The 16323-nt window shown below is 30.7% G+C and overlaps 1 protein-coding gene across 5 annotated transcripts in view; it reads left to right on the forward strand.

Annotated features, from left to right (window-relative positions):
- The window catches only part of LOC129981312 (hormone receptor 4-like), a 270236-nt gene that overhangs the window by 229911 nt on the left and 24002 nt on the right, over positions 1–16323 (forward strand). For all 5 annotated transcript variants that reach the window (XM_056092099.1, XM_056092100.1, XM_056092101.1 and 2 more), the window contains exons 2-3: positions 14597–14776; positions 15752–16125. In XM_056092099.1, the coding sequence (XP_055948074.1) occupies positions 14602–14776; positions 15752–16125 (549 nt within the window). In that variant the 5' untranslated portion in view covers positions 14597–14601. The remainder of the gene's footprint in view (positions 1–14596; positions 14777–15751; positions 16126–16323) is intronic.

Here is a 16323-nt window from a genome sequence, read left to right on the forward strand (position 1 = left end):
ATTTAAAATTTGGAATTAAAAGTAGGGAAATTACTTTTCGCGTGTAAGAAATTTCAAACAACAAAATGGATATATTAATTCTAGTGTAGCAAAGTAAAGGTACAAATGCAAAACGCTTTGTAAATTCAAATTTAAAAGAAAATTAAAGCTCTAAATTCTAATTTTCATGACATTGAAAACTGAAATTTGAAATAAGAAAACCGCGATTGCTTCAAAACATTTGAAAACAAAATAAAGTTTATCTTTATAATGCTGTTACCATAATCAACGTCACAGTCACACGTTTTGGTGCCAGTACCGAATAAGCTATTTCTTGTATTTGTGACTGTATAAGCGCTTTAAATTGATAAATGCAATATTTTTTTGCTCTCATCCGAAACCGTGCTTGTTGCCAGGGAAATATACTCCCCCCTCCCTCCTTTCTTGCGCCATTGACTATAGTGGGAAATCTAAAATGAAGAGCCAGAGCTTTAATTAATGTTAATACATTTTAAAATCATCATATTGCATCAATTTAAATGTTTGGGTCTTAAAATGTATACTTAAACCCGGATTCCTCAAATGGTAACATTGATTATTTTTTAATTCTTGTATTATTTTATCATAATTTTTCTAAGTAAGGAGTTGTATAGATTTTTGTATTGTGGCAAGCTTTCTATTCTACTTTTTTTCGTGAAATATCAAAATATTTTTTTTAATATTGAATACTTTTTATCACGTCGTATAAAAAGTATTCAATGTTAAAAAAAAATTATAATAGGCGTTTAATATAATATATAAATTTTTTATAATAGACGCTTGCATGTATTTTGATCATTTTTTTTCACTTTAAAATGGCCTTTTTTGAGAAAAATTGGCACAATATATATCATCAAAATATTTTCCAACATTTTCTACAACTTTTTCCCATTATCGTCCAATTAGTCTTGCAAGTGATTGTCTTCGATTTTTTTTCTTTTTTTTTTCTTGTCCTGTAGGCCGTTTTTTGTCATTGACATCGAAATCACCACTCTTAAATCGTTGGAACCAAAACCGACAATTGGGATATCACGGAGCAGTATCACCATAAGTTTCTAAAAAGTGTCTGATGGGCTTTGGCAGCAGATTTCTTCAAATCAAACAAAAAAAAAAAAGCAATGAATGTCGAAAATGCAATTTGGTGCGTTCCATGATTGGGATTTTTATACACTGAATAACTCAATAATACTAAATGGAAAAATTTCAAAATTATAACTGTAAAGTATTAGTAAATTGGTAAAACCCAAAACCGTTTTGTTTATATAGATAATTTGCATGTTTACCAAAAGATGCCGCTGATTAAAATACATGCAAGCACATAATAAATGTTAGAAAAATGTTCAAGTAAATTATATTTTTGATCTTATACATTTATAAAATGTAAACATTCAATTACAAATATAGATATTTAAAACCAAAACATTTTTTTCTCTCTATATATATAATTTCCCTTCATCGATGAATGGCCTACTTTTCTAATAAATTATCGCGCATCGAAAAATTTCGGGAGCGAAGCATTATATTGATGTCACGCTCTGCATATCGAAACTGCACGGTTCAAAATTTTAAAATGTCTTTTCTTGTAAGAGCCGTTCAAAAGAGTGGAGAAAGAGTGGAACGAACGATCTCACGACGAGTTCGTGCAAGTTCAAGTCAAGGTTAGTGGCTCTATGGAGGTCGACCTTGTAACCCAATCCCGGGCCTCTCGAGCGGAACGGCAAAAGGAAAAGTGCCGATTTTATGCTATCCGAATAACGAATGAAGAGATAGAGATGGACTAGATTCATGTCAATGAACGGCACTTTTCCTGGTTTCAGTTTTGTTGTGCGCTCATTTGTTGATGCGTTCAGGAAAAATTCGCTCGTAAATCTTATCGTAAAGCAAGTGCTCGACGAGTATTTTGATTAGAGGTAAATATTTTTATGTAATGGGAAGTCATTTTTAGATTTGTCAAATGATTAATCAGGAAAAGAAATGAATGTTTATAGATTTATTTATTTACAGTAGTTTTAATGTTCGTCTTGGATAAATTAATTTTGCTGTTTAAACAAACTGATGTTAATTTCAATTCTAAAGAATGCTATTAGTTATTTTTAGTTTTTATAGATCAACAGAATATTTTCTTTTTCTTGTCTGTATCTTACGAGATGTATAATTATTACAGTATAAACCTGAATTCATATTTTACTGTTAAACGAAATTACTTATCTGATAAATAATTTAAAGATGTAATAATATAATTTTTTTTAAAAGTCATATGAAATCAATCTTCATAATTTTTTTTAAATACAACAAATTATCAATATAAACAATAAAGCAATGACACAAAGGAAAGAAAGTGATTTTCAAATGCTTGTTAAAGGCCATGCTTAACCTCAATTCATTCCTAACTTTTTATCTATTTATTTTTATCCCTAGTTTACTGCCCACCAAAAGCATGTAGAGAAAAAAAATGGATTTATTTCTTTCAGTTTAAAGGAGGAAAAGTTACATGATTTCACAGTATAAAGCAAGCAATAATGCAATTAAATGCATAAGTGATGATGCTTAATGTACCTATTCTATTGCATGATCTGAATACATTAAAATTGCATGTTGTTTTCAAAATTTATTATCATTTCCAAAAATGATCGAATGCCTATTATTTTCTGACTAAAATCTATTTAAAAATCATTAGAAAATTATCATAAAAAACAGTTAGGATTTAAATTTTTAAAAAAATACTTATATCGAACAAAATTTAGTTTGCCTGTTTCACCCCCACCCCCCTTTCTTTTGCACAGAAATTCTTTTATTAACCAATAAGTCATATAAAATGAATCTCAAGAAAAAAAAAATCTTTTTTTTTTTTAATTCCTTGATTATTTTTCCCCCTTCCATTGTTTCTGAACTGAATTCGACATCCTTGCATGCTTTCCAACAGCAGGAAAATCGAACCAGATGCTTCTTTCCCTTGTTCCATTCACGCTTCGAACACTCACCATGGACATCTGACAAAATACAAACAGCCGTTCACTTAAAAACTGGGGTCAGGAATCTCCAACGAGAGCGTGCACTTGATTTCATCGCACAGGAGGAGAAAAAAAAAGTCAACAGCATGACTATGTTATAACGCTAAATAGCCAAAGCATCTCGTAATGGTCGCCAAAAACAGTCGCCATCTGGCGAAGGAATATTTCAGTCAAAGCAAAGAAGGCAGACGTTAGCCGGTAAACATTACAATTTAATGATGAAATACGTGCTTCTATTATGATGGATGTGACATAAAAAAATTTGTATTTGCCCACTGTCTGGAAAATGTATGCTTAGTCTGCTCTTGTAGCTACAATTCGTAAAGGAAAGTAGTGTCTTAAAATATCTGTATTATCTAGTGATTAATTATTTTTAAATTCAGAAAAATTTCAAATCTTTTGATTTTTTTTATTCTTGAAATTTTTAATATGAACAGTAAAATATATATAAAATTCAAATGATTATAAATTGAGCTGAAAATTTATTTTATTAAAATTTTAATTTTAAAATAAATATGAATAAAGTACATATTTATTGTAATATATATATATATAATATATCGCTGTGTTTTTCTCAAATTATTGTTAAAATTGAGGATTTTAAAAGATCTATAGATTTTTGTAATGAATATTCGATATATTTTTTACATTAATGAATTAAAAATAAAATATGTATAATGAATTTCAATATATTGTCTTATATTAAGGAGAATTCAATGTATGGATTTTAAAAAAACACACCTTCAGATACGTATAAAAAGATAAGTAAAATACGTCTCTTACACAGAAAAAATAATACTTGGCCTTTTATGTAAATAAGTAAATTAACGGTCTTGTAAATACAGAAATTTACTATTTTATCATAATTTTATGTGTAAGACACCTAATATAATTTTTTAATTATAGTTCATTTATTTCCATTATTTATTTATTACCATTATTAGTTTTTATCGAGTTCATTAATTTCGAGTTCATTTATTACCTTTTCGGATATTATACACAATGCCGCACTATCCTTTCTTCAGATAATCGGGAATTAAGCGTTTCCCCCCCCCCCTCAGTTTAAATGAAAATTTCCCCTTGTTTAAAAGAATGGGAGGAATATTATTGATGAAAAGGGAATATTCTGAAGAGAACTGTATACATTCTTTACGAAAACAACGTACTAACAATATGTGACAAAGAGGAAATCTTCTATAATATCTGTTAAAAAACAACGAATGCTAAACAAACTTGACCTCGGATTACTATCCCAGCAACGAATTTCACATGAACCTCAACTCATGTGGAAATAGACAGATCATTCTAACCTGAAAATATTGAAGTGGACTTGGCGCGTAAACTTTCTCTATCATCACTTGTCCTGCTTATGATTGACACAATGCATAGTTTTCGTGCAAGGATAACGAACCCTGTTTGAGTGTGATTGACCTTGGCCCGATCTTGGTCCGCCATCTGGGCTGAAATCGATTTCTCTACCCCTCCTCTTTTTTCTCTACTTCCCTCCCCTCGGAGAAGGCAATGAACCCAACGGTACAAGGTCGATATTACGTTACTTCCTCTCTGTCTCTCTCCGTTCCACTCGGGAGAGGGGGAGGAGGTATAGAATTCCACTTCTCGATTAATATTCACTCACAGCCCGGAAATTTAGTGCCACTGAATCCTGCCACATTTGGTGCACCTTCCTATCAGCGGCACTCTCTACTGCACTTAGCGAAAAAAATAATCTGATTCATGAATTTTAAGTGCTTCCCCTTTCTTTGCATGTATGCAGACTAAACTTGACAATAGAATATCTTTGTATATGTAAAGCATATTTTCAATATCGTATTATCTGAAAGTTTTTCTTTGTGATTCAACTATCCTGTGTTTTTTTAAAATTTGAATGCTTACGAGATTATTAAAATAGTTCTATCAAAATTGAAATAAAGCTACAAAAATGAATGGAAGAATAATTTTTTTTTTAGAATCAAAAGCATGGAATGTACTTCTGGAAACCATACCTTCTAAAATATAAATTGCCTGTTAGATATATACAAGATATTCCTAAAATCATGGGACGAATTTTAAGAGTAAATTAAATATATACATATAAATCATTTTTACTATAGAGCATGAAGGAGCAAATGCAGAAGTAATAGTAATTATGTGTTAATAAATCAGTAGAGGTAAGAACTCAGTCTACAAAGTGTAAAACTAGAGCTAAAAACTCAGTCTACAGAATGTAAGAATAGAGGTAATATCTAATTACAGAGTGTAAAAATAGAAGTAGTAACTCAGTCTTCAGAGTGTAAGCCCCGCCCCTTGTTACGATAATTAAAGCCTTTTTCATGCTACTGCCTTCGTATTCAATAATAATGTGAAGATACACTAAAAACTAATTTAGTAAAATATTTTGCTCTTCTGATGCTTCTCTGTACTAATTGGTTATTTTCATCCTTTTTTTTTTTTTTTTTTTTGTATAATCTCTGCTTAGTGCTGGTGTTTTTACATTGTAAGTACCTTCCCAACGCCATTCATTTTTTTAAAAACATTGTTGGGAAGTTAATTTAAATATAAAAAAGAAAGGTGTTGAGGTTTGAAATTTATAAATTTTTGTCTCTGTAACTGTAACTGTTACAGCTGAACCACTGTTTTTCACATCAGTTTTATGTGCTTTTTTGCTGCTTCTCTTCCCTAATTGGTCATTTCACCTTTTTTGTATAATCTGTGCTCAGTGTTGGCATTTTTAAATAGAAAATATATAAATTCAAAACCACTTATATTTTTTAAAATCATTATTGTAAACTTTACATTCAAATATAAAAGGGAAAAAAAGTTTTGCTTTTTGAAATTTTGTAACTGTAACTGTGACAGCTGAATCACTGTTTCTCACATCATTCTTGAATACACATTTCAAATTACTTGCATCTAGTAAAATTTCATTACGTTTCGTTCAACGAAGCGATTCGTTTAAAATCATGTATCAAAAAATATTCTTTATAGCTTCTATTTAGTTCACTCTCAAAGAGCCCCCTCTGTATTTGAATCCCATATTCTGTTACAAAAATTAGCAGATATTTTAAATTTACTTTAAGTTTTTATTTGTGTCAAGCCAAGCTTAACTATTTTCAACTAAATCAAAATTTATTTTAACTTTTTTTCTAATTGTTTGCAAATCAAACAGTTAGCTGTTAGTATCTTTTCTTAACATTTTTATTAATTTAATGTTAAAATTGTATTTCACAAAATTACGTTAAATTACCATCATACTACGATGCATCAGAATCAAATATTACTATTCTTTTTAAAATCTATTTTCATTTACTGCCACCAGATGGCAGAGCTGTAAAGGAAGTGTTGATAGTAAACAAACGAGTTGAAGCAACTGAAGCCGGACTGTAACGGTTTGACCGGTTTCGTTTTGATGTTAATTTTAAAACGGGTTTTGTGTAGACTGTGTTACTGGGACAGATTTCACTTTTTTATTGCTTTTATTCCCCAGAGTTCGTTACCAGGAGGAAGTGCGGAGCTGTACTTTTTCCCCTTGGGATAAATATCAAATTTTTGTTTTTAATTTAAAAAAATTACTTACAAGATTTGAATTAAGAGTTTCTTATGATTTCATACAACTACCATATTGCTTTTTCTGCATGTTACAAATATTCAGCGAATGATAATTTGTAAGGTAGTAAAATATGTTACTGTTGCCAACAAAAAGATCGAAGTTCAGTGACCTTTGAGGAAAATTTAACTTGTTCAATTTGCCCTGTAATAAATGAAATTTCATTTGCATATTAAATGAATAATTAAAACTTTCATTTAAATTTGCAGAACTAAATAAAATATTTTAAAAAATTACAAAAAAAATGGAATCTGTTATCCCAAATATCAAGTTATCATGTGAGAACATTTTGTTTTCGATGATTTGCTTAGAGGGGGGAGGTGGCTTAGAGGACTTTCGGAGGTACTTCTAAGTGGAAACCCCAAGTCCCTAACATATATAGTTTACGAGATATAACGAAAATCATCTGCGCATGTGCAGTAGATGACTCCATGGAAGGGGTCTTCTATAGCCCCGTAGGATTACCATGGTGAAGACCCCATGTCTCTTAACATCAGGTCAACCTTTTAAAAACGCATCTGCTTTCAAAGAAGCATACATAATAATAATGCAATACTGGTATTATTATTATGTATGAAGATGAATATATAAAGATGAAGATGAAAATTGCAATTTATGCTTTATTTATTGCCTACGCGATTTCGAGCTTCAATTATTTATTGCCTACACGAGCTTCAAAACTCCCTGACCAAAAACAATATCTTGTTCTCACATGATAAAAAATAGCTGTTGGTTTACTACGTAAATCATAATGTCTCAATATAAAATATTTATCATAATCATAGTCTTAATATTTCAGAATGTTTAATAGACTTTAATAAAGCAAGTATTGTTTATTTCAAAACAGAGTTTTCATAGTTTATGTTTATATCTCAATTATCGTAGTCATCAATGAGAAAATAATACATTTTATGATATGAATGCAGATTTTATATTCCTTCTGAAATGTTTCTTAAAATAGTTTTTCCAGGAATTGAAATTTGTATTTCATAGATTTGAAGCAAAGTTATTGTTGGTTTAATTAAAATGAAATTTTGTATCCGAAAGTTTATAAAAATTGAATGTTTACATTTTTTTTTTCTCCTGTTCTTAATATAGGTATGTACCAAAGTACATTTCTTTAAGATTTAGTTGTTTGCTAAATTAGTTAGTTTAGTTTGCTAAACTTTCAAAAAATTCTATTCATGGGGGAAAAAAAGAAAGAAAGAAAGAAAAACGAATTGTTAGATCATTGTTGCTACGCAGAAAGGGAAGATATGACAAAAAAAAAAAAAAAAAAAAAAGAGAGAAGAAACTATTTTGCACTAATGATAGTTGTTTTCTTTTTTTATTATTATTATTCCTAGCGTCTTTTGTTTTTTTAAAAACTACAATTTTTTAAGGAGACTTGTTTTTATTTTTCATCAAAGCTAATTTTTGCTTCCCTTCAAAGTTATTTCCAGATTCACTGACGTCATTACTTACACTGGCCAGGGGAGGGGTGGGAGGAAAGAGAAAAAAAAAGCAAACACTGAAGTATTGTGGAGTAAGGGTAAATATTTAGGGGGATAGGGGTCGAAAAAGTTGTGATGCTGCCAAATTCTTTCAAATGTGCTTCGCAAGGGTTACCCCCCCCCCTTCAATTCGTGCTTATCTGTCTTTTTCACATGGAAAAAAAGGGTGGATGAAAAAATGAACACATCTATTTTAGAACACTATGTCACTCTGTAACATCAAATTCAAGATTTCGAAATACGCAAGGAAGAAAAAATCTCTTTTCTTGGAAATAGGATATTTCTGAAATCTGATAAAATTGATTAGTTTAAAAAATTGTATCAAAATAAAGTGGGTTTTGAAAAGAGTAATAACTCTTTACGGGAGAAAAAAATTAATTTTGCTAAACTTGCATTTGCATTGAAATGCTCTTTTTTTTTTTTTTTTTTTAATTCTTAATTATGGTTAAAAAATTATCTTTTAGTCATAAGAAAAGATCATTTAAAGAAACATGAAATGAAAATTCTTATTAAAAGAACGTAAATAAGTTAGCGCTAATGCATTTTAATGCCCATTACATATTAACAGTTGATCATTATTTTTTTAATAGAAAGTGTTCATTAAACGTTAAATTAATATTTATTCGATACCAGATTTTTTTAAGCAGTAGATAGTATTTCATGATTTCTTCTTATTAAAAATATTTAATTAATTACAATATTAATTTAATTTCTTTAATGGAAGCAATTTGGACAAATAATATATATATATATATATATATATATATATATATATATATATATATATATATATATATATATATTTTAGTGAAAAAAAATTGCAAGATTCATTAGAGAAAATTTTAATTTAGTTCCTTATAATTCTTCTAAAGTTTACGTTGATCATCGTTTAATGACAGTATTTTTTAAATATTTACCATATGTTAAACATTTGTATCACATTTGAAACATACCTGTTTAAACTTTTAAATTGTCCAAAATATTCTATTAAATGATTCCATATGTGAAGTCCGATATATTTCTATGCTTAAAACATGTTTTTAAAAAATATTACTATTATCGGCTTATGATAAAACAGTATTAAAAGGCAAAGGAAGATCGGTGATATGTCTCAATCACGTAGGCCTGTTGTTATATATGCTTTTCGTATTTAAATCTTTTTCTAAAACGCGTGTAGGAGGGAACAAACTATTTCATTCCATCCATTTTTAAAATAGCCTTACTTCCCTAGTTCCAAAGGCGTTGTTTGACCTGAAATGCATTTTGTTCTTGGAAAAGCAAGAATTCGATCTCAAGTGGGAAAAGGTCAGCACTCTAGAATGCCTGTCTGTCTGTCGGAGACAAAGAGAGCGGGGTCAATGCCCGACAGGCGTGGGCGAGACCAAGCACACGAGAAGGGGTGGAATGGGTCTGTTGGGAGGGAGGGCAACAATGTGCGATTTTCATCTCTGCTCTAGTCAAGATAATGTCAACTGCGCGAGACACCTGCAGGTTTTATGAAGTTTACTTATGAAGTTTCGCATTCTTTCCGCTGAAAGTGATCATTTATTTAAATTTTTTTGTTATGCATAATTATTTCTTTATTATCATTTCTTTTAATGTCGAACCTTTGCCACTTGTTTTATGTAGTAAGACATTCCAGAGATTTTTCATCTTGACAGTTATAAAGCGTTTGAAAATGCTAATCGATACATTTTTCATTTTTTTGTTTTTTAATTTTTGAATCTTCGCTTATGTTAATTTTCAAAATTATTGACTTTTATAAAATTATTTTTCGAAGCTTTTGGTTATCGATAAGAAGATCTTTAAAAATGATGTCAGTGATTTATTTATAGAATGCTTTATGGGTTTATTCATTTGTTTTATGGTTTTGGAAACAGAAAGCCTAACAACTAGTTTCAAAAGTTCGTTTTTGTTAAATTTTCCCGGTATTATTATTATTAATAATTATAATTTAAGAGAAGGAATTCTGCTTCTGTATGCCTCCGAATCCAAATTCTGTAGATTTAAAGATGTATTGTTATTTTTTATTATTTAAAAGGGAGTGTAAAAAGAATGTAGTAAGTATACATGTTAAGGTCAATGAAAGTAGTCATTTTCAATAAAATTAACTAGAAGTATTTATAATAACCGGTCAATGCGGTGAATTGATTATCACATTATATATAAATATATATATAATGTTGATGTCATCAGTTTGTTTTGTTGGAAGAAATACTGTTCAGTCAGTGCATGACAATTCCATAAATGACGAAGCAGGAGTTGAACTTTCATAGGTTTATTTTCACACATATATGGACACGGACATTTCTAAGCTACCACACAAACACATCACAACACAAAGACGGGAGGGAGAGTATGTACATGTCGCCGGGTCGGCGTCTCGAGTACATCTGGTTAGGGGAACAGAATTTCCCCTTTTCTCCAAAGGAGGGAGTCAAAACTCTAACAAATACTTTCATTTGAATTTTGGATATCTTTCTACAAAAGTCTGGCTTCATAAAATGCCCTTACTTATCTTCTCGATTGTAAAGACACGCAGAGAATTACTTTTGAAATTTAAAAAAAAGAAAGATATTCTAAGAGATACTGAGTTGAAGAGTGATTGCTTCGTTTACTTTTAGATAAAATCTTATCTGCCTAAAGAATATGCTTAAACACAAGAGAAACAATTTAACATTATGTTACATTTCTGTGGTATCGTTTTGTTTTCATTACGTAACATCAGATATATCTGTTCCATTTAAAATGCTGAAATATATATATATATATATATATATATATATATATATATATATATATATATATATATATATATATATATATATATATATCAACTTTGCATTAGAAAATGTATGGAAAGAAGGATTTAAGTTAAGAAGAAAGTTTAGTCGTTGAAGGAAATGTTTTGTAATTGAAAGTTCGCTGATCCTTTTATAATATCAGGAATTAAACTAATTTACATTTAATACAGATTTATGATTCGAAAAGTTTAAGGTTTAAGTTGAAAGTTTAAGGTTTTTTAACAAGAACATTAAAAATTCATTTGTATTTTTCCTTACATAAAGCAGCAATTAAAATGTCCTTTTCTGGGAGACACATTGATGCAATAAAGAGTTGCAATAAATTACAACTTTTTACCTTTCAAAGATTTGGATTTAGAGGCGCAAAATCTTTCAAAATCTCTCCTTGAAATATGACTATTCACCGATTTTTTTAAATTTTTTTTTTAATTCTTGAGTATTTAAACAAGTTTCTCAAAATGTAAACTTTTATGTAGACTGAAATAAACAACATCTGGTAACATATAAATTTTAATTGACTGTCAGTTCGCAGGAGTTTTCTTCTAAACAATTTACAAAAATTTTAAATTCTAAATGATAATAAAACTCCCGAACTTAGATAATGTCTTGAAACTACAATAGCAAATATTTTATCTGGGAATAAGAATTTTTTTTCCATTTCAATTCTATTTGTATTAATAAAATCCAATGTAATTTCTCGAAAAAAGAAATTTGAAAAAAAAAAAAAAAATGCAAACGGTTTTATAAAGAAAGTTGTTTTGAAATTGTTATTATCTTCACAATAATTCGACTTTTTACCGTTCTCACCTATTTTTGAAAAAAACCATTTGCCAGTGATGCAGCAAAGGGTTTATAATATAATAATATATATATATAAACCTGAAGCCGAATGTTTAGAGGAACTTCGAATTAAGAATAGAAAAGAGAGAAAAATAAATACTAGACCCCCCCCCTAGGTGCCGTTTGCCATCTCTTCACCTATGGCATTCACCAATAAAATGATTTTTGTTATTCTTCAGAGATATTTTGCTTCACTTATTAGAGAGAGAAATATTTCTGACTCACAATTTTAAGATGTCAAGTTTATTGTAACCTCACAGATTAATTACCCGTGTTCTCATTTTGCCATGTATTTGCTCGAAATTCGTACTAGTCTTCTCACTTCAAAGATAATTCTTTTTCTCTTTCACCCCCTCCTTTCTGTCCTTCAAATCAGTCGATGTTTTTTTCTTCTTTTTGTCTCTGTAAATGCGTATTTCTTTTATTGAAACGGTAACATCAGGAAAACAACTATATAACCGTTCATGTGTTTTTCATTTTTCAAAATTATTCCTTGTTATTACCAAAAAAATATCACTATTCACCCTGCTTTCGCTGTGTCTTTCCAATTATTTAATTAGCATTACGATTACTAGATTTAATAAAAATAAAATATTTATTTCCTGTATTAGTAAATAATAATAAAATGTTGATATAGTTAGTTGATTCATAAAATTACCATCATGGACAAATTTATTGTTATAAAGGTTTTTGGCCACCACTTCGCGGTGCGAAACACTATTAGTTCTTCCCTGACAAATATATGGATATAAGCATTTTATAAATAATTTAATTTTTAATCTGATAAAGATTTTAATATTGGTTATTTTCAATAATTTGCGTGAAGCTAAAATCTTAAATACAGAATGTAACTTGATGCATAACCCACAGAAAACAACTGTTGGATCGAAGATGCTATGGCTGATATAGTCCAACCAGACAACCAAATCTAAAACATATTACAATATCATATTACAATATTGATAAAAGTTAGAAATGTAAGACTTCTTTTTCTTTTCTTACTTTTTTTTCAGAGGATACATGTATTTGCAATCAACTTTCATTAAACATTATATCTCTACGTCTATTTAGGGACAAACCTCGTCATTTTGAACCGCGGTCGGATGACGAGGACGGCACCTGAGCTGGCATCCCCCTCTCCGAATCACACCAGCTGGAGATCTTGACGGATTTAACGTGCAACAGACCCCCTTACATGACGGCTCTTCGGTGGAATCAGGTCTCGAACTTGAAACCCTATGGTCACAAGCCGAGACCTTGCCATCAGGTCACCGCGGCCCGCTTTTTTTGTATGAATATGGTTGTTAAGAAACAAAAGAAAATACGGATTCTATCTTGGTTTATTTATAGCAATGATATAATGAATTGAGAAATTCTTTCCAATATGGTTATATCAGATTAAAAAATTCGATTAAATTATTAATATTAACTATAAATATTAACTATTTCTAAAAATATTACAGTTATTGTATAAACTATTAATAGGGAAAATGGTTTTCGTCCTTATTGTAGTTGCGCTAATTTTTTTATATATATTCTAGAAAAATTTTTATATAATACAAATATCTGTTGTCAATTCATTATTAGCAACATACTAAATTAATGAGTTATATGTTAAATTTGTCTCATAAGTTTGGCATTTGATTCCGTTACTGCCATATCTTTTGCTACAATCTATTACGAATTCAATAAAATTATTAATTCTTCATTTTGGTGACTTTTGAAATTTCTTGCAATCTTTCCATCATTTGATATAATAAATTTTTCTTTTATATCATACAAGTTCATATTTATTCTAACACCTTATTAATCGGTACATTTTAATCCATTCTTTTAGATGGAATAGTTTGGTCCGCTCCATTTTGTTCTAATCATTTTAAGATTACCTAACTTCTGCACAATGTCTTTTGAATCGATTGCACCGAAGAACCGTCGTGCAAGGGGGTCTGCTGCAAGTTAAATCCGTCATGACCAAACGTCCACCCGCTGGTATGGTGTGGTGTTGAAAGGAGGGTGCCAGCTCAGGTGTCGTCCTCGTCATCTGACCGCGGTTCAAAATTACGAGGCCCATCCCAAAATAGCCAAACCAAGCAATATTCTTTTGAATGATGTATTGTGAACTTTTCCTCAACTTTGAAAAAACCTCGGAATATAGTTTTAAAAAAAATTTTGGTCTGTTGCAGATGTGTCATAGAATAAGTTGCACTGAATCGGAAGAGATTTGGCTAATTTTGAGTTTGTAGTTTAAAAAAAATCAGCTTAGACTGTCCAAATGTTAAATGATTTAATGGGAAAAGACCATTTAGTAGTGGGATATAGATAGTTTCTGTACACTGTTAGCAAGAATGTGTCAAATTATAAAAAAAGACGGTAAAAGTAACTTTCTGGTATAAAATTTGATATCAGTTTTGCGTTCAATAAAAATTCATGCTTAGATAACAAAATGTTATGTTACTTTTCCTAAATTTTTGAATTTTTTTAATTCTGAGTTATTTTATTAACATTTAGGAAATCGTTAGATGTTTTTACGTAAAATTACCCAGTTGTTCAAGTAAAATAACTTAAGGGATTTTTTTTATTATTATTATTATTTTGAATCTTAAAATTGCTGACCTGTTAAATCAGCATCATTTTTTTTTTCCTTGAAAAAGTGACGTGCAACATTTCGTCATCTGAACACAGAATTATCTTTAAATTTACGTAATCTAGAAACGTCTTGTTCATCTTTTAATAATGTGTGAACTATAATATTGTAATAGATTCATTATTGTCTTGCATACTGTTCGATGTTGAACTTGGTGGCTAATCGTTTGTTTTGATTTTCAGGAGCCATGATTGTAGTTGTGCGGTGGTGTAAGGTAAGCATGACCTTGTTTCACCACCTAAAGCTGAAGCGACCCCGGATGAACAGCGCCGACCACACACCCAGCATGTCTCAGCCCCCCATCCATCCCTCCAGGAAGAAAGCAGTTGGAAACGGAAATAACGACAAGAGATCGGAAAGCGGTAATTAATTTCTCCAATCATCATTTTAGCCTCAGATTAACACAAATTGTTGGATGCGACACATGAAGGGGTTTTCAACGTTATGAAGTCGGGTTATCCCCATGGAACTCCATAGAAACGATAAATCTGAAGCAATTGAATATTGTCTTGGCAAAATAAACGACCCAATCAAATTGACAGAACAGGATGATCCAGTTATTTTGTGTGAAGTCATTAATCTATACAATTATAGAATTGTTGTATTTTTCATGATATTATTGTTTATGATTTCCTTTGTTGAAAACGCTGGGTTCAAGTTTATTAAAAGGTTAGATTGAAGTTATAAGTTCAAGTTTGTTGAAACGTTGGGTTCAAGTTATATTTTCACGTTTGTTGAAACGTTGGGTTCAAGTTACATATTCAACTTTGTTAAAAGGTTAGATTGAAGTTGCATGTTCAAGTTTGTTGAAACTTTGGGTTCAAGCTTATTCTATATGCTTGGCGCAGTATGGCCAAAGATGGCTCTTGCGCCATAAAACCAAACCAAACCAACCAACCAACCTTTAGCTATAACGTTGTATAGAGATCATATAGAAGACATCACCGTTTATTTTAGAAAAAAATATATTTGTATTTTGCCAAATAAATTTGTCTTACACACATCAAAATTCTTTTTAATAATTAACCGCCTTATGGAAACGGTGTGTTACAAATTCTCACAGTCAATTGATACAAATATCGGTTTGTAGTTTGATTTAGTAATTCTAAATTAAACACTTACGCGCATCTGACACTTAAATCTTACACGCATTATAATTCTTTTCTATAATTAATCGCCTTATGGAAACGGAATGTTACAAATTCTTACAGCTGATTAATACAAATATCTGTTTGATTTGGTAGTACTGAATTAAACACTTGTATCGGCATATTATTAAATCTTTTGTATTAAAATTACAATTTCTACATATTTTGACAGCTTTAATCTTTTTCCAGAACTGGACCCCGAGCTGAAGGAGGCCGTCTCAAAGGACGAACAGTCGACGGCGCCGCCCCTGCTCGAATGCAGCGAGGGTGGTGCACCGAGCGAAGAAAGCGAGGCCATGCCCCAGCTTGAACGACAAAACAGCGTATTCGATGGCGGCGGGGGCAACCACGAGGGCATACTGCCCCACCTCAGCCCCCAGCTATGGCCCCTCGCCGACACCAACGCCTACAGCCGCCATTTCGAAGGGGAGGAGCCCCCGCCCCTGCTCATGGGAGGCAAGACGATGGTGTGGAGGACGAGACTTCCGCCTTCCTCCACCATCACATCTCCTTCCTCCCCCAAGCGCACCCCCGTCCCTTCACCTACGTCGCAACAGTTCGAGGTAATTCTTCGTCACATCTTCCACTCACTATATTCTAAGCTTTTTTTTTTTTTTAAACTTTTACGGAATGAATGGCCATTGACATTTTTTGACATTATGTGGACAAATGACGGCTATAACCTTCCTGCATGCTTTTAAAAATAAAAACCAAGAAATTTTAATACTAATAAATTTATTTTTTAATATTATTGAACAAAA

This window comes from Argiope bruennichi, chromosome 8, assembly GCF_947563725.1.
Source record: "Argiope bruennichi chromosome 8, qqArgBrue1.1, whole genome shotgun sequence".
Lineage (NCBI taxonomy): Eukaryota > Metazoa > Arthropoda > Arachnida > Araneae > Araneidae > Argiope > Argiope bruennichi.